Source organism: Polypterus senegalus, chromosome 16 (assembly GCF_016835505.1).
Source record: "Polypterus senegalus isolate Bchr_013 chromosome 16, ASM1683550v1, whole genome shotgun sequence".
NCBI lineage: Eukaryota > Metazoa > Chordata > Cladistia > Polypteriformes > Polypteridae > Polypterus > Polypterus senegalus.
In genome coordinates this window covers 84,552,487-84,578,221 of record NC_053169.1, presented here as the reverse complement: position 1 = coordinate 84,578,221, position 25,735 = coordinate 84,552,487, and the positions used below count along the sequence as shown (strand labels likewise).

General features: G+C 39.2%; 1 protein-coding gene across 8 annotated transcripts in view; it reads right to left on the bottom strand.

The window, feature by feature from the left end:
- Nucleotides 1-25,735, bottom strand: part of mark1 (MAP/microtubule affinity-regulating kinase 1) — a 395,537-nt gene that overhangs the window by 12,234 nt on the left and 357,568 nt on the right. For 2 of the 8 annotated variants that reach the window (XM_039738974.1, XM_039738981.1), the window contains 6 exons: nt 23,604-23,778; nt 19,212-19,399; nt 17,654-17,754; nt 17,254-17,418; nt 15,150-15,410; nt 13,944-14,006 (listed from right to left, as the gene is read on the bottom strand). In XM_039738974.1, the coding sequence (XP_039594908.1) occupies nt 13,944-14,006; nt 15,150-15,410; nt 17,254-17,418; nt 17,654-17,754; nt 19,212-19,399; nt 23,604-23,778 (953 nt within the window). Of the gene's footprint in view, nt 1-8,659; nt 8,687-13,943; nt 14,007-15,149; nt 15,411-17,253; nt 17,419-17,653; nt 17,755-19,211; nt 19,400-23,603; nt 23,779-25,735 lie in introns of all 8 variants that reach the window. The other 6 variants (XM_039738976.1, XM_039738977.1, XM_039738975.1 and 3 more) reach the window with 6 other exon arrangements.

Below are 25,735 nucleotides of genomic sequence, written 5' to 3'. Positions count from 1 at the left end.
GTTAATCGGACAGCTGTCATTTTTCACTCGGCTGAATTCAAAAGCTCTTTGACTGCATTATTCGGCTCTACTTATTTATGTGAGTCAGCCGTTTCCCACATGATGATTATTAAATCCAAATACTGTAGTGACCATAAATGTATTGAATTGTTATTGTGCCATAAAGATTATTCAGTTATGCAAGGTATGACAACGTATATTTTATATATAAAGTGTGTGTGTATATATATATATATATAATTTTTAATGTAGGTAGATCATTTCAACCTGGTCATTTTAAAAGTGGCTCGCAAGAAAAAGTGTGGGCACCCCTGGTTTATTGCATCTGGACTGTACTACCATAAGATATCTCAATTTTAATCTTTACTACACCACTGCTGAGGATTTATTTTGTTTTGAACGTGCTCTGTCTCTATGTCAGAGGACTGCTTCTTTGCTAAGTGTGTCTAGCCTCACTTGGGGAGGCAAAATGGGGAAGGGCTAGGGCGGTGAGAAAGACAACAAATTACTTCTTATTTATCCTTTTAACCCCGACACCTATAAGTGAAATCAAAGTTAAAGCTATTGTATGAAACAACATACTTTTACTTAAGTTTGCAAAATATATTTATAGGAAAAGACAGGTTTTTCAATTAGAATTTAACCTCTTGACAACTAAAGAAACTGAAAAGCTCATTTTTAAATCATGAGATCATTACTGTGAACACAGAGAGAAGGCAAATAAGACCTCAGCTGAACAAATCCACAAGCAGGAACTTCACAATGTAATAACAGAAATTATCAACACAGTTAGCTAGAAACAACAAAATTCTACCTCTAACTTTTCTCCAAGCATTAATTACGTCTTTCCAAGGAAAAATGAATACGTATTATAATGTGCATCATATAGACCAATTTCACTTCTGAATAATGATGTTAAGATACTCTCCAAAGTTTTCGCTAGAAGGATCGAGAAAGTACTTCCATCTGTAATACCACAAGACCAAACCAGATTTATTAAAGACAGACACTTAAGATTTCATGGGAGAGTATGTTGCATTAAACAAATTTTGAAGATTAAAAGCTAATACACCAGAGATCTTATTTTCGTTGGACACAGAAAAAACATTTGGCAAGGCTAAATGAGACTACCTATTCACCACAATGCGCAAATTTAGGTTTGGCCCAAATATGTTCATGGATCGAACTACTCTATACCAGCCCACATACCTCTGTTTGTATTAACAATGCTGTTTCAAACTACTTCATACTCGAACGTGGGACTCAACAAGGATGCCTACTATCACCACTGCTGTTTGCAATTGCCATTAACACTAGAATTACCAGAGCCTACGAAAAAACTCGTAATTCCGTCCCACCTTAAACTGCTTCTTAAATCCCTTCACACCTCTCCGCCAGCGTCCTTTGTTCTCTAAATGTGCTGATAAAGAGAAGCTAGGAGCAGCCGGCTATTCCATCCCCCACCAATTTAGAACGTGCACGAACTTCTCTCAGCTCATGCCTTGATTGAGTATCTGGGAGTGAAGTGGAGTTTTAGAGTGAAATAATAGATCGTTGTTTGGAACACACGCATTTCATGTCTGTTCCGTTTCTACAGTAATCTGTGTACACACATTGTTAAAACAGAAACTTTTTTTATATTCTAGTAGTAGATGACAAAATGTAGGCATAAACTATATAATGTATGAAGCCTGAAGTCCAAATAGCAAAGAAACATTTTCACAAGAATAACACAATTGCACTTTTATTCAAACATATAACTGCAGAAAGAAAAAGCCGCCTTAACATGCGACATTGACACCAGTTTACTGTAACTGACTCCGTGGTTCAATAGATACAGCCCCCGCTTGGTAATCAAGGGGTCACGGGTTCGATCCTGCGCCCCTCCCTTTTGAGAAGTAAACTGTTCTTAGTCTTACTGTTTTAGAATAAAAACATACATTTGATTTCAGTCTGTAACAGCCGGTGCAATTTATGATCTTTGTAAAGGTTAGCTTTTTTTTTATTCACTTTTCACTCTCTCAGTCGCGTTCAGAATCAATCCATACAACCCCATCTGACACGGCTGTTTTCACTAAAGACGCTATAGCTCTGCAGTGTACCACGATGCATACTAACGCACCCCCCCCGGTTCTGACACACAAACGCTGGCGAAGCTGCCTTCTTCGTATCTCACCGTCACTTGCTTTTCTTTTTATTCAGTTTTATTGAGTGTTCCTGCCAGTCCCCGCATGTTGCTGTATGCTTTTTCTTTTGCACCCAGGACATGCAGAAGAAAGAATGGTAAAGACCAGTAACTTCGGCGCTATATGCAATCATCAGACACTCCCCATCTGCCCGTGTCGCTCAAACACAGGAACATATATTGGTGTAAAAGTATAACAAAAGTGCACTTTTATTCAAGTGCACTTTTTCCATCGCCTTTTCCTGTAAGAAGCAGTGTACACACTTCTCTCTATGCTGTGGTTTCTATTACACACCTGAAAGAAAGAGACAATACATGTGAACATATCCAGCATACAGCAACATGCGGGACTGGCAGGAACACTCAATAAAACTGAATAAAAAGAAAATCAAGTGACGGTGAGATACGAAGAAGACAGCTTCGCCAGCGTCTGTGTGTCAGAACCGGTGGGGGCGTTAGTATGCATCGTGGTACAGCACAGAGCTATAGCGCCTGTATTCTGTTTCTTTTGTACTCCAGGGCACGCAGAGGAGAGAATAGTAAAGAGCAGTAAGTTCGGCGCTATATGCAATCATCAGACACTCCCCATCTGCCCGTTGTTTTGTTATACTTTTCAATACTTTTATACTGCTCAAACGGGCATGCTCAAAAAATACACGTGTAATGCCACGAAAAGTGCACGCAGACACTTCATTTCGCAAACAAAACAAGTGCACTTTTATTCAAAACTACCTGTATAACCGAAGAAAAAAGAAAGCAAGATACAGTAGGCGATTGATACGACATCTTGCATGGTGCAATGCTAAGAAGTGAAGATTTTCATTCCGTGCTATATAAAATCATCACATTCAAATATTAACAGTTCCCACACACCCAAGGACCGTCCTTCCTACATTTACGACACGTGTACTTGTTGCCGTGTACACACCTCTCTGTGCTATGGTTTCTATTACACTGAATGAGCACCTGACACTGTACTTTCTTCCCTGGGGGAAGGTCCCGCATCAGAGAATTTCCAGTTCCTGCATAAATTCACACCCGATCTGACGCTGTTCGTTTTCAAATAATATTGCATTAGTGCGATTATATTTTCACATATATTGTCTCTTTCTTTCAGGTGTGTAATAGAAACCACAGCATAGAGAGAAGTGTGTACACTGCTTCTTACAGGAAAAGGCGATGGAAAAAGTGCACTTGAATAAAAGTGCACTTTTGTTATACTTTTACACCAATATATGTTCCTGTGTTTGAACGACACGGGCAGATGGGGAGTGTCTGATGATTGCATATAGCGCCGAAGTTACTGGTCTTTACCATTCTTTCTTCTGCATGTCATGGGGTGCAAAAGAAAAAGCATACAGCAACATGCGGGACTGGCAGGAACACTCAATAAAACTGAATAAAAAGAAAAGCAAGTGACGGTGAGATACGAAGAAGGCAGCTTCGCCAGCGTTTGTGTGTCAGAACCGGGGCGTTAGTATGCATCGTGGTACACTGCAGAGCTATACGGCGTCTTTAGTGAAAACAGCCGTGTCAGATGGGGTTGTATGGATTGATTCTGAACGCGACTGAGAGAATGAAAAGTGAATAAAAAAAAAGCTAACCTTTACAAAGATCATAAATTGCACCGGCTGTTACAGACTGAAATGAAATGTATGTTTTTATTCTAAAACAGTAAGACTAAGAGCAGTTTACTTCTCAAAAGGGAGGGGCGCAGGATCGAACCCGTGACCCTTGATTCCCAAGCGGGGGCTGTATCTATTGAACCACGGAGTCAGTTATAGTAAACTGGTGTCAATGTCGCATGTTAAGGCGGCTTTTTCTTTCTGCAGTTATATGTTTGAATAAAAGTGCAATTGTGTTATTCTTGTGAAAATGTTTCTTTGCTATTTGGACTTCAGGCTTCATACATTATATAGTTTATGCCTACATTTTGTCATCTACTACTAGAATATAAAAAAGTTTCTGTTTTAACAATGTGTTGACACAGATTACTGTAGAAACGGAACAGACATGAAATGCGTGTGTTCCAAACAACGATCTATTATTTCACTCTAAAACTCCACTTCACTCCCAGATACTCAATCAAGGCATGAGCTGAGAGAAGTTCGTGCACGTTCTAAATTGGTGGGGGGATGGAATAGCCGGCTTCTCTTTATCAGCACATTTAGAGAACAAAGGACGCTGGCGGAGAGGTGTGAAGGGATTTAAGAAGCAGTTTAAGGTGGGACGGAATTACGAGTTTTTTCGTAGGCTCTGGTAATTCTAGTGTTAAGCCATTGGCCATTCACTTTTGAAATGTATCAGAGATACTGTGAAGGAGATTACCAGAGAAGGACTTGATTGAAAAATATCAGTTCATGAAGATGATATGGTACTGTATATATGGGACCCACAAACTTCTGTACCAGCAGTCTTCAATACACAAGCAGAATTTCAAAAGATATCTGGAATCAGAATTCATTTGAATAAAAGTGTGCTTTTTCCAGTGAAAACAGTATTACACTGGACACCTTCCCGTTTATTTTAGCAGATCAGTTCAAGTACCTAGGGGTACACATCACAAGTAAATTTAAAGACCTTTTTTCAACAAAAGTTTGCTGTCAGGATGGAAAACAATTAAACAAGATATGAACAGATGGGTCTACTCTCCATCTCACATTAGCAAGGAGAATGTACTGTCAAGATGAACATCCTTCCCAAGCTTCTATTTCTATTTCAGAGCATCCCCATATACATTAACAAATCTGTCTTTAAGAAATTAGATTCAATAATAACTTCATTTATTAGGAATTCAAAACATCTACGTATCTAAAGGTTGACTCTACAACAACCTAAAACAGAAGGAGGCATGGCACTACCTAACTTTCAGTTTTATTACTTGGCAGCAAATATACAAGCTATAAAGACCTGATGAATATACACAAGCCCAGTCTGCAAGAGAAATAAAATCTTGCTGTACTTCTTTATATGCCCTGCTTTGTGCCCAAGTAAATACAAATTATCGTCAATATACTGATAATCTAATTGTCCATCACTCACTCAGAATATGGAACCAATGCAGAAAGCACTTTAGGACAGAAAAGGTTTAATCTGTTCTACCCTCTTCAACCTACACAGTATTTAATTTTTGGAAAATGTCCATTATTAAAGCACTTAAAGATTTGTATATAGATAATATCTTTGCATCTTATGTACAATTATGCTTCAAATTTAACTTACCGTCAACAATTTTTCTACTACTTTCAAATCAGAAACTCTGCTAAAAAGAACCTGCCCATTTTTCCTCACCTACCACCCAATAATATATAAAAACATCTTAAAATCTCTTCCTTTCAAAGATCCTAAGGTATGTTAAGTGAAAGATCCTTTCCCCATCTCTGAAAAGGAGTGGAAGGCAGTCATGCACAGAATACACTCCAGCTCGATATGCACAAAGCATTCGATCATCCAACTTGAATTTTTTTTATCAAGCACAATTATTTTGTTTGAAATTGTCCAAAATGTATCAGGGCAAGGTTCAACCAGTAAATGTTGCAATTTAGCTCCAGCCACACGTTTTGGCCGTGCACCAAATTAACATCATTCTGGACAAAAATCTTGTGAGTGCCTACCGGACAGCCTTGGTGTCCCAATCACTCTTAACCCATTAACAGATGCATTTGGTGGACTCCCAGATGGGCTTAAAGTGGAGAAGGACAAATTGATTTTAATTGTTACACACTACTAGAACATCGATTTATCTTGTTCAACTGGAAGCCCACCTGTTAGTCAGTAGAGGATCTACTTTTTAAAATATGGCAAGATATAATTAGTCAAATCTTAGAATAAGCATTTATATCAGGAGAAAAGGACATTCTCTTTGTTGTTTTTAAATATTTGCTCTTGTTGTTGGCTCTCCTCTCTCTCTTTTCGGGCAGGGGTTGAATTAGGGTTTGTGAAGTTTGACATGACTGTATGTAATGTTGTTTTCTTTAAATAATGCCTATAAAATTAAATAATAAAAAAAAGAAACACATGCATGTCTATTGTAAGGTTTGTATATGTTTTCCTGGTTGACAGTTTTTCTGCTGGCAAACTGGTTTCCACATGGGCAGGTTAGGATGATGTGTAGCATATTGAAGTATTGGCCCACTGTATTTGCAACTTTCCCCTGTCATATAATGACATTTTGTCCAGGTTTTGTGCCTAACATGTGACTGAAACTGTAGTCACCATAGGCCTGGGTACCTATAACCCTGGAAGAACAATATGAGTTCAGTCAATGGATGGATCTCCAATTATTAGAAAAACTACCCATGTTATCTGTCAAAGACAGGTAATATAATTCATTTAAAATATTTATCTCTTGCCCTATATGCACCTTCAGAGCATTTCCTCTGAATACTCCTGTGTGTCTGGACTTCTGTCAAGCACACTCACTTACAGCCTGCTCCTCAGACTCTTGTCATTTTGAGGCACCTTGCTTGCCTCCAATCCGTTTTTATAATTTCTGCCTCTTATGCTTTTACTACTCCTTGTGTGTCTCACATTCCCTCTGAAGATCGCATCACCAAATCAAAAGCTTTTTATTATACAGTTGATGTAGGAATATGCCAAGTTACCGATGACATTTGGTATGATATACTGTCATTTTTAGAACTAATTTGCTAGCACCATTTACCTTTGAACTATAATCAGCTGTTTTTTAAATTATACTTTTTTTTTTATATTGAAGCATATTGATAATTTGGTTTGTAGTTAGAAATACAGGAAAACCTAAGTACTGAAACAGCGGATATGCTTGTTATACTTTAAAAGTGAATTCAAACTACCAAGTTTTACCTTCTACAGGTAAGTAATTTGTTAATTTTTAGATAATGTATTTGTTATACAGAGTTTTAACAAATCAGCTGGTTTTGAGACTTTCCAGGAGTTTACTTTTACAACCGTTATTTAATCAAAATGATCTTGCATCATACTTTTATTTTATCGTCTGCCGCTTCACCTAAGTAAATATCCATCCATCCATTTTCCAACCCGCTGAATCCGAATACAGGGTCACGGGGGTCTGCTGGAGCCAATCCCAGCCAACACAGGGCACAAGGCAGGAACCAATCCTGGGCAGGGTGCCAACCCACCGCAGGACACACACAAACACACCCACACACCAACACTAGGGCCAATTTAGAATCGCCAATCCACCTAACCTGCATGTCTTTGGATTGTGGGAGGAAACCGGAGCGCCCGGAGGAAACCCACGCAGACACGGGAGAACATGCAAACTCACGCAGGGAGGACCCGGGAAGCGAACCCAGGTCTCCTAACTGCGAGGCAGCAGCGCTACCACTGTGCCACCGTGCCGCCCCTAAGTAAATATTGTAAAAGAAAATTATATTACCACCAAAGAGACGTTGAAAATAAGTATGTTGTAAAAATATAGATTCTTTCACAAGAAAAAACATAACCATTAATTAAACAAAAGAGGAAACTGTCCAATGAGTTTCACAACATACTGAATGTTTTAAACCGATGACGAATCATAGACAGCATACACTTTTTACAAGCAGAGCTGGCCTGACTAAGAAATGTACATTTTTGAGGCCCCTCCACCCTTCAACTCAACCCTAATACAATATGTATTACAATGCAGGCTTTGCCATACAATACTCCTATGATACAACAGACAACATAATAAAAGCATTAATAATATATATTAACAATGAAAAAGATAAGCTTTAAAAATAATAAAACACATGGAATAGGTATTAAATAATACAAACATAAAAATGATGCACTTCTTCTGTACAACAATGCCAGTTACAGATATGTAGCTTTGAAGTGTGTGTGCGCCATTTTCATTTTTGGAAGTAAGTGGTATGGTGAAGCTGTGTGATCTGCATCATGAGCAATTTGAAACTTCATCATTTTACATAAATTTGTTAATTTTTAGATAACGTATTTGTTATACAGAGTTTTAACAAATCAGCTGGTTTTGAGACTTTCTAGGAGTCAACAGCAAATATACTGTTGCATGAAAATGCTGCCTTGACCAAAGCATTGGTGCAGGTAATCACCTCATTGTCTCACTTCGTACGCTGGCCCTGCTTACAACACAATCAAAATCAACAAGAGCATGCCGTTCCAGTCCCAAAAACGTCCTTTACCTCTGTCACTGATCTTTACCATTTAGGAAAGGGAAGAATGCGATTCCCCTTAATGTTTTAAAACTGGTAACAAGAGACAAGTGGAGATACAATACACAATTTCACAGATGTTACAGTACAAAGAAATAACAGTCCAACTGGTCAAGATTTGTTAACTGTGTGGATGAGACAAGGGGAGATAAAGGTGTTTTTAGAATAGAGGGAAGGGTTGCATATACTCCTGGGAGTCACGGACACTGGTGAACAAATCAAGGGACTTGGGGAGGTTAGGTGTATAGTGCGTTCAAATTGGGGAAAGTGGAAGCAAACAAGCAATATTTGCTCCTACCTTCTGGATAACCTGAAAGACAGAGTTCTACAACAGAAAAAAAATATTAAGCAGGAAAATAAAAACAAGTCCCTGTATTGCAGAGAAAAAATGAATTACAAATGCACCATTAAATCAACACAGTAACTCCTATATAGCAAAAAATGGGAAGATTATCTGAGAGCTAAAATCAAGAAACCAAGGACTTCTGGTGTGTATAATAATAACTGCAAACTATTTTCAGTAGCAAAGATTACTCATATTTTTTTGCAAACAACACACATTATTTTAGGAACCTAATATATTACAATGTATACATACTGATATCCATTTTTAATTTGAACCAACCTAAATAATAGAAACTTTTCAAGTCTCTATTTTGCTTTATCCTGCTGGACCCCCTTTATCACCCTGTAAAGCCTCTGGACACAGTCAGATGGAGATGGAGTTTTAGTTTACGTTTTCAGACATTGTACAAGCAATTTGGTGAGAAGTGTATGCGTATCAGGAAGCCAACCCAGCACAGAAAGCATCTGAGACTCATTACAGTTATTATTATTATTATTATTATACTCATTATTTTCATCCAGAAAACAGCGACTTGTTAAATACTGGTGTTGTTAGCTGTCCAGGACACTATATACAAGAAAAGATCTTTACACATCACAAACTACAATTCTAACACAACTTTCTAAGAAATATTAACTTCCATATTTAGTAACCAGGAATACAGTTGTTTGCTTAGAGAGATGAAACCATTGCAAAAAATTAGGCAAAAAACAATCGCTGGAATGATAAAAGTTTAGATTCACTTTGTAAAGATTTAACTCCAATGAAAGGCAGAGTAGAGTTTTAGGATGTGTTCTCCTAGACAGCATCTCCTGCTTTTCTGTTCATTTCATAGTCATTTCTATGTTGCTTTATCACATTACCAGCGAAGTGTGAAAACTAGGCAATTAACAATAGAAAATGTCTAGAAATCCTGTGTGGTGGCTGACAGCATTTGGAGAAGCAAGAACACTTACTGACTGAAATAAGAAATATGAAGTAAAAGATACTTAGGCACTATGAAAATGGTCAAATTAATTATAGCAGATTGTTAGTAAGAAAAATTAACATATTAAAATGGTCAATTACCACATATGAATGATAAACATATTGGGTGGTCCAGATCTAATTATGCAATTTTCATTATGCTATTAAGTTTATTATACATATAAAATCATCCGAAAAATCCCGGACCATCGAGAAGTGTGCGAACTGACGACATAAAGAATCATCTTCGTGCCGAATGGGAATCGTCCCCGCATAAATCAAAGTCATCCAGACGATCTGAATCTGTATAATTAGATCTGGACCACCCTGTAGATAACGTATTACAGAATGTACTCTCATTGCACTGATGAGGTAATAAAATGCTGTTTTCTAAACCACTTAATCCAGACCAGGATCCACAGGTTTGCCTGGAGCCTGTCCCAGTTAACATAAGGTGCAAGACACAAAGAAATTCTGGACAGAGTGTCCATCCATCCTACGGCAAACATACACACACCTACATACCAAATGCACACTAGGGTAGAGTGCCCAGAGGGGACTGGGTGGTCTCGTGGCCTCTGAACCCCTGCAGATTTTATTTTTTCTTTCCGGCCGTCTGGAGTTTATTTTTTTTTGTTTTTTCTGTCCTCCCAGGTCATAGGACCTTACTCTTATTCTGTTTTAATTAGTGTTGTCTTATTCTAATTCTTACTTTGTCTTTTATTTCTCTTTTCTTCATCATGTAAAGCACTTTGAGCGACATTATTTGTATGAAAATGTGCTATAGAAATAAATGTTGTTGTTGTAGGGTCAATTTAGTGTTGCGATTCACCGAAGCTGCACGTATTTCGGATCACCCAGAGGAAACCCACGCAGACACAGTTTCATTATGCAAACTCCATGTAAGGAGAACCCAAGACGCAAACCCTGGTCTCCATAGTGCGAGACAGCAGCATTACCCGCCCCAATGCTGTCACGATGAGATATTTTTGATTTAAACAAATTAACATAATAATAGGTATAAGAAACATAAGGTACTTTTTACAAAAGAATAGATTTTGCACATTCTCCTTGTTTCTGCCTTGGTTTTCTTCTGGATGCTCTGGTTTTGCTCACCACATCCCAAAGCTGTGAGTATTTGGCTGAATGGTGACTTTAAATTGGTCCTGTGTGAGTGAGTGTGCCCCGCGATGGACTGGCACCCTGTCCCATAGTGGGTTTCTGCCTTGCAAAGAATGCTTTTGGGATGAGCACTGGCTCTCTTCAAACCCAAACTTACAGTCCAGAATACGTTGTAGCAGTGCTACCATTGGTTAGAACTGCATCTCCCAGCAGTCCTTGCAGGGCTGTTGGGGGCAAAGGTGGCCAGAGGGGTTCAAAAGAAGTGCAGGGGACGAAGAGGAGAAAAAAAGTTTTGTTTTGGTCGTTTTGTGCTTGTATTTATCTGTGGAACTGCCTGTCGTTTTCCTGCTTTACATCTTCGTGTCCTGGATTGTGTTGTTTGTTGGGGTCTGGAATTATTCGTCTACCTGTTTACTGTTCCTGAGGACGTTGTCTGGATTATTTGGCTTTCACGGAAGAAGGAGCGCTCCTGAACCATTCATCTGTCAACTTACTTCAGCAACTACCGGTAGGACTGTGTTTTTCCATTTCCCTCGCTTCATTCAAATCACTGGACATAACTTCACCGCTATTATTTCATACATGGACTTTACTGCGTGTTTGTCATGTTTATCTGTTAATTGTAATATCGCCAAAGGGATCAGGGGTGGTATTATTGTTTTCATTTAGTAATTTAATTTCATTATACTTTTTTGTCGTTTAAGTTCCCAGTGCGTTTTCTTTGTCTCTGTAGTGTGTGTGTGTGGGGGTCGTGCCAAGGCTGGGGTTGTCCCTGGTAATCCTCATATAAAATAAATAAATCACCGTCGAGAAAGACGGTGTGAATCTTACTATGAATGACTAGGACTAGGAATGACTATGACTGTGAAGGGTCTTAACAGAAGTAAATTATGAAAACAAAATGCCTTGGCAATGTGGTACGTTTCATTTTTTTACTGTGTGTTTAGGCAGTTTAAGCAGTGTACAGAATGCTTAGAAAGTGTACTGAATTTGTAATTTCACTCTTGAGTAGCTACATACACATTGCACCATCACCGTAAGCTATTAACAGTTGTCGTGTGTAAGAAAATTGACATTTCAGGTGTTCTCATGGTATCTGTTTGTTTTATTATCACAATGAAAAATGTCATCTGTCAAGTGTATTCAATTCAATTTGTTCTTATTGTGTGCTCTTTTAATTATAGGCACGCCTGCCCATTATCTCCCAATTTCTCTATCTATCTCTCCATCTTTTATAGTACCTATCTATATATCTAGCTACACACAGTAAAAACATTTTATATATTGTTTGCTAAGAATTTCTGATATATGACGTGAATGCTGCTTTGCAACAACCCCAAGTTAAATCTAGCTAAACATGGATAAAGATTAAAATAATAAGCAATTAGCACTAAGAAACAGCGCAATGTACACTCTGTGACAAAATATATGTACACACAAATGCCACAGTTCAGCATGCCTGGAAGATCAGGATTGCCAGGCATGCAAATCGTTAAGAGTTTTATATTGATTAAGCTCATGGTTACCATTACAGGGCAACCATCAATAACCGATTAAAGGTCATGATCAATTTGTGTCATTTAGAAGATTCTGTCATGCTTGTGTAGAAGAATCAGGGAGGCCTAGAGGTACAACACATTGGGATGACTGACAGATTGTACATCCGGCTATCACCTAAATCATACAATAAAAGTGTGGTGCCCATAATGGATTGTTAAGTAACATCTTGATCCACAAGGTAATGACTCTTAGGGACTGGCCTTGCATTCACGATACTTATTAAACCTTTGTCATTGACTACATCAGGTTTGGTGTTAGGCTAAAGTTTGTTGGGCTACCACAGGTTGGCTTTGGATATACTTCAGCAATTTGGCCAACTTCATTCTTAGGGCTGATGCTCACAATCAAGGCAGTTGCACTGACGGTGAGAGGCACCATCCTCTATGACAGAAGCTCTTTGCTGCATGTTAGTGGCAATTTGGCTACACTGTTATAAGTTATATATATACCTGTCGTCATGCTTGACTGCCATCTTCTTGACATGCTGTTTCTGTGTCCAGGTGGGAACATTCTAGAACGATGCTCTGTATCTTTTGGGGACCACTACCTCCCTACTGGAGGTTTAGCAAAATATGGGGTGTGCCAGATGACAGTGATCTACTTCTGTCTCCACAGGGCAAAACTTTTCTTTTGCTGCAAAAGGTTAAATTGGCATTTTATGTGAACACCAACATCCCAAAACAGGTTTAAACAACTGTTATAGTACCTAATGATATTTGATTACAATTCTTACTGAACAGATGAAATGGTAAAATGCTGTGCTGTTGTCAGCTTTGCAAACATTGTAACCAAGCTAGCTGTCACAGAAGCTTTGTAATGCCTAACGTTCACTCTAACAGAAATAAAACTCTTTTGTATTTTCTCTGGATTACACCTAACAGCACTGTCTCTGTGCCAGAGTGAATGATAGTGATTTTCTCCGTACATCGTGTCATGCCTAAAGGTATACGCATATGGCAAAAAGAAAAAAATGATAGCCAGCAACTACATATTTCTTATTTAGTAATTAAAGATATCAAGATGTTGTCAGTTTATGTTCATTAAATATGCCTCTCCAGCCTAGAGTCAAAACCACCTCCTAACCAAAGACCCAATTTTCTGAGTGAATGATAACACACATACACACCATATCACCCAAAGCAAATGTTAAAATTGTAACTTTAAATAAACTGGGAAACCCGAAAAGCTTGATAATTCCCAGAAAGGGCAGGCAAAACAGAATCCACCTGGCTGTTTTAGGAGAAGATTTATTGAGCTTATTCTACAGAGTTGTGTGACTTTTTTAATGCATGAAATGGAAAAGGAAAGAGTAATCCAGGAAAAGTCAGGGCAAGGAGAAAATAACTGTTAGTAGGACAGGAGAGAACAATATTTCAGAAAAGTCTCTAGTATTTACATATTTGAGAATTGTTCACTTTAGTTTTACTTAATCCATGCTTTTTAAAATTAACATTATTAGGATCACTCATGTTTCAGTTAGCTTCACTAGTAAGCATTTTTTCTTTGCACAATCTCTCATTCAAGATTTTTAGTCCTTTATTTTCAAAAAAGAGCAAAACAGAGTCAATCCTGTAACTCATGCATTTACTGCTTTGAGCTCCTGCTGGCGCCCAGCGATGACACGTGACTTAGAAAGGAGTCCTCAGACTTGCTGTAAAAATGAGGCCCAGTCACAGTTGTAAACACACGTAGAAGACGCGGTGACTTAATGCAGACGTTTTCTTACTTTTAAATCTAGGAGTGTTCTTCAGTTACTGAGCTACTGTATCTAAAAGACATTTGCACAGAGACAGACTCAGGTTCAACTTCAGAGTTGGTGTGCGGAAGACGTACTGCTTCCTTAGCAGAAAGCGTACAGTACTGATGTATTGCTGTCAAAACGTGGGGCTTCTTGAAAAGGTACTGTACTGACAGTGCACAAAGCTTTATTTTAAAAATGATTTCTATAAAAAGAGCAAGCAGATAAAGGATGAAGCATCAGGCTGCTCCATGACATAACTAGACTCTGTCCAGCCTCTCTATTGAAGTGCCTTTAATAAACTATGGAATGTGTGTGTCTAAAACCTAAATTCATCTTTTTTCTATAATTTGCTAAATAGGTTTTGTGCCGGGCTCCTTCTACATGCATTCACCAAATGTCAAAAATGTGTGTCACTTTAGAAACTTAAAGACACAAAAGGTATTCATTAAAACGTTTTTGTTACATTGCTAATTTCAATTAATAAAGAGACGTGACTTTTGTTCTCGTATTCATTCCAACTTTGTTTTATATATCCTACGTAGCCTGGTAGCTGCCACACAGCTTTTAGAGTTAGAGTTTCTCTAATGTTGTGGAGACGGCAGACCTAGAATTAAAGGGGAGAGGGGGCCAGCACATGCCACGTTTCAGAGGCAGGCAGGAGGGGTATGGTGCTTGACTTGAATGACAGCAGCAAATGCTAAGCAGGCAGCATGCAAGACACAAACAGAGCGGCACTGCAACGACCTAAAAACAATAGCAGTGGATTGTAAAATATCAGGTGTGGCAGCAGCTATAAACCGTTCATCAATTAAATAGACCATTAAAAGGGAAAAAAAAAAAAATAAGGCAAGCAATAGACACACTTTGGCCACAGAAGCAAAACGGACTGCCAGTCAATCACAGCAGAATGAGAAGCCTTTTTTTGGGTGATTTCAGGTGCAACACAGAAAATATACCCATCGCCACACAGAATGCCCAAATGTTCAAATTTCTTGGAGTTCATTTGATGATGTTAGAATACAAGCACTCAAAGAAGTTAAATTAAAAGCTCACCTGCGGATAAATTTGGAAGTAAACTTGCTGATGATGCCAGTAGATGTGCCACGGCGGGCCTGTGACAGTGACGCCGTGTCATGGGACAGTGTTGGAGAGGCAGGTGGTCCATTGTAGGTGGCAGTACGTCGATCACGTAGTTGTGCGCCATGGAAAGTGCTTCGGCTGGAGCTCCCACGAGGGAAGCGAGTCCGATCTGGAGTGGTGCTGCTAATACTGTGTGCGGAAGGAGATGCTGCAGGTGGCCGAGGAGTCGAACCGCTAGAGCAGAAAACAGAAGACTGGCTCACTACTCACATGGTCTTACACATTCAACATGGTGATCTTAGCCTACACATACGTACTAGGGAAATCTACATCTTACAAAAGACATCCACAAGAATGATACATTATATTGTATAACAGCAAATGAACAAAATGCTCTAAAAAACCTCATTTCTTCAGCACCGTAGATTAAATGCTTTTCTCAAAAAGGTTGATGGTAGCCTGCTAGTTTTTTTGGAGTTGGCAGGGGCTGTAGCTTATCTATGATCTGCAGGGCAGACAAGCACTATATCACGAGAGTGACAAAAGTGTTTGTTCTCATGACAATGGCAGTTGTAATGTCATTTTTTCTAACAAATCTGGTGTCATATTCACATGAATGTGACAATAATGACCCCATATGCCCGTAAGATTTGTACTTGTTACAGAGAGAACTCACACCCATGACGAAGAACTGAAAAGAATACAAAACAATGTCAAACATTACCTCTGTGCTAAGTAAGGTGGGTTAATATTGAAGGGGCATTAGCCACACCACATACGATTGGTGACATTATCTTTTTAATGCCAACACCAAATGCATTGAGCACCTTAAACCCTAAAGTCATAGGCAGCTTCACAGACAATCTGTTCTCCTTAAACCTTCACTTTGCACATAAATATCACAGATTATATGAAAGATGTCAAGTAGTAATATTTTTTGACACAACTTGAACCAAAATTTCAAAAGTATGGACCATATAAAATAAAAATAAGTTTAAAAGCAATGCTGTATTTTATAATTTTACCAATGAAGTTATCCCAGCCCCTTTTCCATTGAACACTTGCAGTGTTAATTAAGTCAAATAAAAAATTGAGCTACTGAGTAATAGAACAGTTAATAAATAATTTAGTATACTAATAATTTATGATGAATTAATCCTATTCAATAATTGAAAGTTAAAACATGTGAGGCAGCTCAATTAGCCAAAGCTGTCAGTAAAAATGCATTGATGGTTTAAGAGTGCCAATCAATTAATTATGCAGCCAGATTATTAGAGAATGTGATAAATGGTATACACTTGACTGCATAAAAAAAGATTTTCCTACAGATATTCATTCATTTTTCACTAGCAAGAGAAGTGTCAGGTGTTATGAATGTTTGCAGAAGGGATCTGCTCATATGTAGTTTTACTTTAAGCGACTGAAGCCTTATATTAACTGTAATTTGAAGTTCCAGCTGTGCTAAAAAACAAAAAAGAACAGACTTGCACATAAGTCAAAAGCCATGACGCAACTCACATCTACAGCAAAGGGCCTGGGTAGCACCCCAGAAATAAAAAGATTTAGAAATGGTATTAACTACTGTGTTTTTACCTAGGTTTACGACAGAGACATAATGTTACATATTTGTTCATTTGTAAAAATTGTAAATAACTGGTCTAGAGGGTTGCTACAGGCCATGAAGACACCATGGTGGCACTGCCAGGTTCTGACACCAATGTTTCTGCTATATATGCTCATGTCAAGCGATGGACTATGAGGTGTTGGTAATCTCTCAGTGCAGGGCATCTCTAGAAGGCAAATGACCGGCAGCACCATCCAGTGACAGAAAAATTGACAATTGAGCTTAACCTGCCCAGCAGGTGGATGCAGAGGTATTCCACTTGGAATATGAGGCTAACAAATACAGCGAGCAGAAGCCTGGCCATTTAAGGGCCATAAACAAAATAAAAATAAAAAAACCCCAAAGATTCCCCCCTCTTTTTTGCTTTTCTAAGGGCTGCACATGAGGTTAAGAAAGGACCACAAGATCCTCCTTTAAATGCCAAAACGTCTTCTACTCTAGCTTTGTGCTTACCTCGGCCTGTAACTCTCTGTTCCATCTTCAATAGGAGGAAGTGTAACTTTGATCGGGTGCCCAGAAGCAGACATGGACTTAACGTGACGTGGCCGGGTGGAGGGCATAGCGGAAGCGGCTGCAGAGGAGGGTGTACTACTTGCACAAGCAGACATTTCTGTTAGACTTTAGGACACCAAGACAACAAGAAAACAAAAAAAAAAAACAAGCCACAACATAAACCAACAATACAAAAGAAGAAAAAAGGAGACAATGTAAATAAACAGCTTTTTATTGTCTCTGTTCCCTATTTCAACCCTATTTCAGAATTTTCATGCAAATATTAATTGTTCATTTCTTTGTGCAGTTTTAAAGTGTTTTCGAAAAATCAATTCCATATCAAAAGTAAGAAATTCATTACCTGCTATCTTTGCCATTGGGTATTGCTGAGTACCGATCTGTGCTGGAGCGCTCACATACATACGTGTTTCGTCTGGTCATTCCACTAGGAAGTACATTATTCTGTGTTGGAAATAAAATAGGAGGTGTGCTTGTCACAGGTAATCTAAGGAATTTATGACAAGATCTTCCACAAGCACAGAAAAACAGCATGCTTAAACTTCAATGGATAGTAAAATATCAAATGTAAATAGATAAGTGGCACTTCAAACATCAAACATAAAGCCTTAATAATGCAAAAGCTGTTGTGTGTGCTGCTTTTAAAACAGAGCAAAGGAGAAGGTGAACATGGCAGGATTTCAAAAAGAAGCCCCAGCAAGAGGAGACAAACTGTGACTGCTGGTAGTACGGCAGGCAGGCAGGCAGTGAAGGTCTTGTATACATTTTAACAACAGAACTCACTCTGAGGACCACAAAACAGAGCAGTACAAGGCATGCTACCCATGAACATAGATTTTTTTTCCCCAAAATGTGAACAAATCTTCAGTGATTTGCGCATAAAATGAACACTAAAGTCATCTCTGTGGATGGATGCCAAGAGACTTCTTGTCAATACAGATGAAGCGTTCCTACCTCAAAAATGAGTGGCTTTCCAAAATAAAAAGCCAAAACAATCCATGGTCTAGGTCAGGCATGTCAAACTCACGACCATTGGTGGGCCGCTTCGACTGCCATGCGTGTGTCAGCGGGCCGCACTGTAACAAATACTATTGTACAAAGTTACTGTAGCTTTCTTTCCAATACTGAAAACTAAAAAATGTAACACTTAAAGTTTAAAGAAAAGTAATTTATTTCCATACACTCTCCGTACAACAGCGTACAATTAGAGTCTTAGCCTCTTAGCTAGGTCCTTATATTATTATATTATGTTCATTACTTATATAGAAGTCCTGCAGTGTGAGATCTATTTCTTTTGTCCCGACACTTGGCAATTTACACATTGCCGTCAGCTATGTCGTTATTTTCTCTTTCTATTTTATATTCAATATATATTGGCGTGGCGGCCCTGTGCAGGTGCACAGTTTACAAATGCCTAAAGCCGCCCGCTGCTGCAGCCTAGCATTTCAGTTGTCACGTTGTGGCTCATTAACTTTGGTCAAGGCTCGTAGCTATACTAGCAGATGACGTTTCTGGTACCGTATTGCCATGGGAAAACACGCTTTTGTCAGAAGGCAGAAGTAAGAAAAGTCAACGAGTAACGCCGAAGATGCAGAATGATTCAATCACAAACGATAGTAATCACTTTGTACAAGTTCAGTGCTAACTAGGATCTGTCATGCGGGCCGCGTGTTTGACATGCCTGGTCTAGGTGATACTGCTTGCTCTGGTTTGCCACCCAAAGTCACAAGCACAGTTTAGGCAGAACAAATGCATGGCTGCTTAACAATAAATATTTATAGACCCTGTACATGTGGATGAGGCCCAATGGAACATGCCAAGCTGTTAAATCTGTACATATTTAAAAATGGTAAAAAAGAGAATACCCAGTCCCAAGTATGCTTGTGGCTCTGCTCACTTACACTCTGGACAGTGCTTGATTTCTTCCTATCTGGTCCAACCAGTGGACTAGTGGGCACCTCTCCTTTGGAGTTTGTGGCTGTGACACTCAGCTTACGAGACGTTTCCCATTCCTCCTTCTGGTCGCTCTCGACACTGTTAGCCTGCGCTCTTTTAGTGTAGGACACTGCTGGAGGAATAGTTGGTCCAGCTGTAACATAAACGACATGCATTTATCAATACTGAAAAGAAATTAAAAAATGGTGAAATGACAGGTTTTGCTAATTTTTCAGTGGAACCTACAGTATACAGTCAGGTCCATAAGTTTCTGGACAGTGACACCATTTTCATCGGTTTGGCTCTGTGTTCAGCTTTAACCTAAGGGTTTTACCAAAAATATCCTATGGAATCCAGGAATGACAGACATTTTTCTGCAAAGCCACCCCTTTCCTGGTTCAAAATGCTGTCCATGCAAGTAAAAAGAGTCCATCACTAGGCTGAGACAACTAAACAAACCCTTTAGAGAGACAGCAGAAACACGAGGAGTGGTAAATCAACCGTTTGGGACATTCGTAAAAAGAAGGAACACACTGGCGTCTGGAGTTATTCTGAAAATCGTTGTCAGTAAACAGTTTGTTGCGGCGCCTACAAATGCAAGATACAACTATATTATACAAATCAGAAGTCACATCTGAGCAAAATCCAGAAATGCCGACAATTTCTGTAGGCTAAAGCTCATCAGAGATGAACAAATGCAAAGTGGAAATGTGTGCTGTGGTCGGATGAGAAAATGAACATTGTGCTCTCTAGGCCAGAAATGTAGAAGATTATCCTGATTGTTTCCAACGGCAAGCTGAAAAGCTAATATTCAACGCAAAGTAGTGGAGTATTCTTCAAAGGCAGCGTCAATCAAGTGACCTCAACCCAATTGGACATGCGCTTTACTTGCTGAAGACAGAACTGATGGTAGAAAGTCCAACGAACAAGCAGCAACTGAAGACAGCTGCAATAAAGCCCTGGAAGGTTATCACTAGGGCCATGGGTTCCAGACTTCAAACAGTCATTGACTGTAAAGGATTTTCAACCAAATATTGAAAATTATCATAACATTAATGACTATAGTAGTTTTTCCAAATATTTCCTATACAGAAAAACAAATGTCATTCCTAAGTGGCTCATGCGATATTGTTTTGGCAAACCCATCCATCCATCCATTATCCAACCTGCTATATCCTAACTACAGGGACACGGGGGTCTGCTGGAGCCAATCCCAGCCAACACAGGGCGCAAGGCAGGAAACAAACCCCAAGCAGGGCGCGCACGCACACACACACATACACACACACACACCAAGCACAATTTAGAATCGCCAATGCACCTAACCTGCATGTCTTTGGAGCGCCCGGAGGAAACCCACACAGACACGGGGAGAACATGCAAACTCCACGCAGGGAGGACCCAGGAAGTGAACTTGGATCTCCTAACTGCGAGGCAGCAGTGCTACCCACTGCGCCACCGTATGTAAACCTCTTTAATTAAAGTTGAAATTCTACACTTCAATCACATAATGATTGCTTTATATAAAATCCATTGTGGTGGTATAGAAAGCCAAAATTATGAAATTGTGTCACAGTTCAAATACTTACGGCCTTGACAGTATCGGATCCTAGCAGCATCAACTGCGAGGCAGAATTTCAACCCTAGATAGATTGGTCCACTGCAGGCCACACTCAGACACATCAGCTCACTGTTGCTAATTATCCACACCTTTGGAATGTGGACGGAAACCATAATATCCAGAGAAACATAGGCGACTCTAACTACTACTACTAGTTACAGTAGCGCTTCTTTAATAAGCAGAGAGAGAAAATGTGAAACTAACTAAAAAAACACACTGCAGTGAAAATAATATTCAGTGGTTTTAATAAATAGTATCAGTTAAACATTTTAGAACACCTCAGGTTTTTTTTCAGTTTTTATGGAAATGCACACAGTTTAATGTCTTAAATGTTTCATGAAATCAAGGCATAGAACAAATAAACAATGGCAAATAAAAAAATATTAAGTTAAGGAAACATTAAAGTAAAATTTTGATTCATTAAAGTTGCCACTTTTTTGCTGATATAACAGCCAAACTGTGGTAACCCTTTTGATTCAGAATGGCAGTCACTCTGTGAAAGTCACCAACTCTGCTTCCTCCATGTTTGACAGTTGGGGTCACACACCGAGGAACCATCCTTTCACCAACTCAACAGACGTATACAAACGCCCTGCGTGATAAACCGAAGATTTCAAATCTTGATTCAACGGTCCATAATACTTCCACCCAGTCTGCGGTAGTCCACACTTGGTATCTCAAGGCCCTATTTTGTCCATTCAGGAATGGCTTTCTTACTGCCACTCACCGTGATAAACCTGCAGCACAAAGTCTTCTCTTCGCAGTAGAATCTGACTCTTGCTTTTTTCGACTACCATTAAGCTGTTCTTGAAGCTGTTGTGCTGTGAGGTGCCTGTCAAGCAAGCTGGTGACCCTCAGAAACGTGTCTTCTGATTGGGATGTGACTTTGAGTCTTCTAATCAGAGTTTCGTCCAGTTTCCACCTTCCTTTGGATTGTGTAGGACACCGTACTCACTGATTTCTTTTCAAATTTCTCTAAATGAAAGGCCTACACTTCTGTGGGTACTAACGCTCTGTCTCATTTCATTTGTTAATTGCTGTTTCCTTGCCATTCAGTGTAATACTGTGCAAGCAGTACTTCAGAGGGTGTAGTAACACAGTCTGCTCCAACTCTGCTTTAAGGCAGACAGAGGAGTTTTTAAGTAATCCACAGGAGTTTGGACACCTGTGCAAATTGTTTGCTTCAACTTGCAAGACTTAATTTACTTTAACTGCTGCAGAACATCTGTAGGTTGTAACCTTTGTAAACTAGTTGTTCCCTGAGGAAAGCCCATTTCTAATATGCTGAAATGACTTTTTTTCAGTTTTTGCTAAAGTAAAATTTTAATTTAAACTTCTGGCAGTTTCCTGCTTGCCCTTTCACCATTTTGTATTTTAACTGATTACATTTTAAGAACTGGAAAATCCGTGCTGTTCTAAAACGTTTCACCTTTAGTGTAGATCCATTATTTCATTCTGTAAGCTGGAAATTGAATCTGTCCATTTTATTTTAATGATTACTTCAGATACGAGGTGTGGCAGAAAAGTAATGAGACTGATTTTTTATTTACCCAAAGTTTTTATTTTTTTCAAACATCAATGTTATCCCCTTCAAAGTAGTTCCCTTGGGCAGCTACACACCGATGGAGACGTTGTTCCCACTGTTGGTAGCAGCGCTGGAAGTCTTCAACTGGTATGGTCTTCAGCATGTCCGTTACACTCTTTTGGATGTTTTCTAAAGTCCGAAATGACGTCCCTCTGAGGACATTTTTCAGTTTAGAATAAAGGAAAAGTCACACGGACTGAGGTCAGGTGAATAAGGGGGCTGGGGAACCACAGGAATGCCTTTTGAGGTCAAAAATTCTGTTATGGAGAGGGCAGTTTTTCGGCACCATTTTGGCACAGACCTTTGGCATGTGCAAATGTTCAGTCAAAATTTGATGAACGGTAAATCTGTTCAAATTGTTCACTCAACATTCTTAATGTTAAACGACGGTCTGATCTCACAAGAGTGTTCACACGTTCGATGTTTTCATTGGTTTTCGAAGTTGAAGTCCTCCCTGAACGGTGTTCATCTTCAACGTGTTTTCTGCCTTCCAAAAATGATTTGTGCCAGCGAAAAACTTGAGCTCGGGATAAAGAATGTTCCCCATAGGCCTGTTTGAACTTTTCAAACGTCACACTTGCCGTTTAATGGCACAACGTTGCTCCAAATTCCGCTGTTCATTTTGCGTGACGCACAACCAAAACACAACTTCGCTAATAGCAGTCACAAAATCACGTAGTTAACAGAAGGAGTTGAAACTCGCACTGAGCTATGGGAGGGTACTGATACACGGGCTCTATCAAGGACAACAGCGCAGCGTTGCCAGATCGCTTGCAGTGTTGCCAGTCTCATTACTTTTCTGCCACACCTCGTACAAATTTAACCTGCACTTGATTAAGATATTCAGTATACAAAGGTTTTAGCATACATCATTACACTGGAAGGATAAAAGGGTTTAAATAGTAGATTCAAATACAAGTAGGGCACAGTAACAAAAGAAAAAAAGAGTCAGGAAGCGTAAAATCACTTAAGTTATCATAAGCAGAGAATTCTGTGAATGTCAAAACGACTGAACCAGAGCTCTTCACAGTGTGGCTATAAAACATCAAAAAACATCAAACAGAGCCCGTTAACATAGCAGCAGTGAGGGGGACCAGAAAGGCTCACTAGGACACTGCACACCCAGACATTCAATTGCGCACGTTACTTTACTTGGTTTAATGTTATCCCCACCATGATCACTAAACCGCCGCTGCTTCTGATTGGCTGATATGCTGCGTTGGACCTTGGAGTGTGCTGGTGACTGCGTGGAGCTGTTGTTTAGGTCACTGCTGGGTCGAGACCTTTGACACAGGTTACTGTTGGACAAAGATTCACTTCCTTCAAACTGCAATATTAAAGAAAAAGCAAAATATTATGTTTCATAAGACAGCATTGGAAGTGCTCAATACGATGACTGGCACGTTTAACACTTGTGAAAGCGTGACCCTTTTGTTGTTCTCAAACGACTCATTTTTCTTTTATTCAATTTTTGACACAATTGTATATGAGCAATGCCACAGATCACATTTCCCAACATCAGGCTTATTCCTTCCTGGGTGTGAATAACCAAAATGATGGCAGGTTACCAGCACCCCATTATAAGGATTTTTATCTCTTCTCGTGTAAAATACGCCAGCATTAATGTCAGCCTTGTCTTGAATTCTTCAGAGAGCAGCTTTAACACAAGTTAGTATTATAATCAATTTTAATCACGACTAAGAAACACGCATACCTCTGGTTCTCAAATAAAGGTAGTTCATATAGTGCAAGCTAAGCGTTTGCATTTTGCCAAGACAGGAAAATAGGCGATTAGGTAGTAGATGAGGCTATCATGACTGGAGCATGAAAGGAGCATCCACCAAGGGATGCTGTTTATTACAAACACAGAACAACATTTCTCCACATATTATTGAAAAGAATTTAGGGATATCATCATCTGTGGTACATAGAATCTGTAAAAGAGTCAGAGAATCCGGGCAAATTGTTGTGTATAAAAGGCAAGGTTGCAAACCAATATTGAAGGTCTACAATCTTCTAGCCCTCAGATGGACCTGTGTTAAAAAAAGAAATTCTTGTGTAATAAAAATAACTACATGGTGTCTGGAGTTATTTAGAAAATTGTTGTCAGTAAACAGTTTGTTGCGGCACCAACAAATGCAAGATACAACTATATTATACAAATCGGAAGTCATACCTGAGCAAAATCCAGAAATGCCGGCAATTTCTGTAGGCTAAAACTCATCAGAGGTGAACAAATGTAAAATGGAAATGTGTGCTGTGGTCGGATGAGAAAATGGACATTGTGCTCTCTAGGCCAGAATGGTAGTAGATTATCCTGATTGTTACCAACACCAAGCTGAAAAGCCGGCTTCTGTCATAGCATGGGGGTGTGTTAGTGCCTGAAGGGTACATACTCACTTTGGAGCAGAATTTGCTGCCATCCGTTTCAGCAAGACAACACCAAGTTAATAACAGAGTGGCTTTGCAGTCGGGAGTGTGGGTGCCAGACCAGCTTATCTGGAGTCCACACCGGTCTTCTATCTTAAAATGTCGGGCACATTACAAGGCACAAAATACAACAATGGAGACCCAGAACTGTTTAGTAGTTGGAGTCCTGCTATGCTGTATATCAAGCAAGAACGGGAAACTGTCCCACTTTCAATATTATAATAATTAGTTCTTTAGTTCCCAAACGATTATTGAATGTTATTGAAAAGCAAAAGCTATGTAACACAGGGGTAAACGCACTCCCTCCTGTTTCAACAGTCCTGGAACATGCGTCCGGCTTCACATTTAGAATGCTTGTATCTTTACTAAAATTAATGAAGTTAATTATTTTAAACTTTACATATCTTGTGTTTCTAATGTTTTTAATTAAATATGTGAAAAAGAACATTTCATAGGGCGCTTTTCCACTGCATAGTACGGCACAGCACGGTTCAGTACAGCTCACCTTGGTTCGGCTCAGTTCGGCTCGGTTTGCGTTTCGACTGCAGTTTAGTACTGCTTTAGAGTGGGCGGGATTATTCACATGTTGTTATAGTTGCGCCACCTCTACTGCCGTGACACTGTGGAACTTTTACAACAACACGCAGACAACGACAACACTTTAGCTCGACGACGCGTAAGGGTAAGCATCTAAAAAAAGCACATCACTAGCTAACTTTTATCACTGTTGCAAAGCATAAAATGAACTTAACTGCCAGTGTAACATTAAAATGCTGATTCTGTATATCACAGATCTTCCACATTTTGCAAAAAAGTCGCCGCAACAGACCATCTGTTTGGACATTTAACCGTGA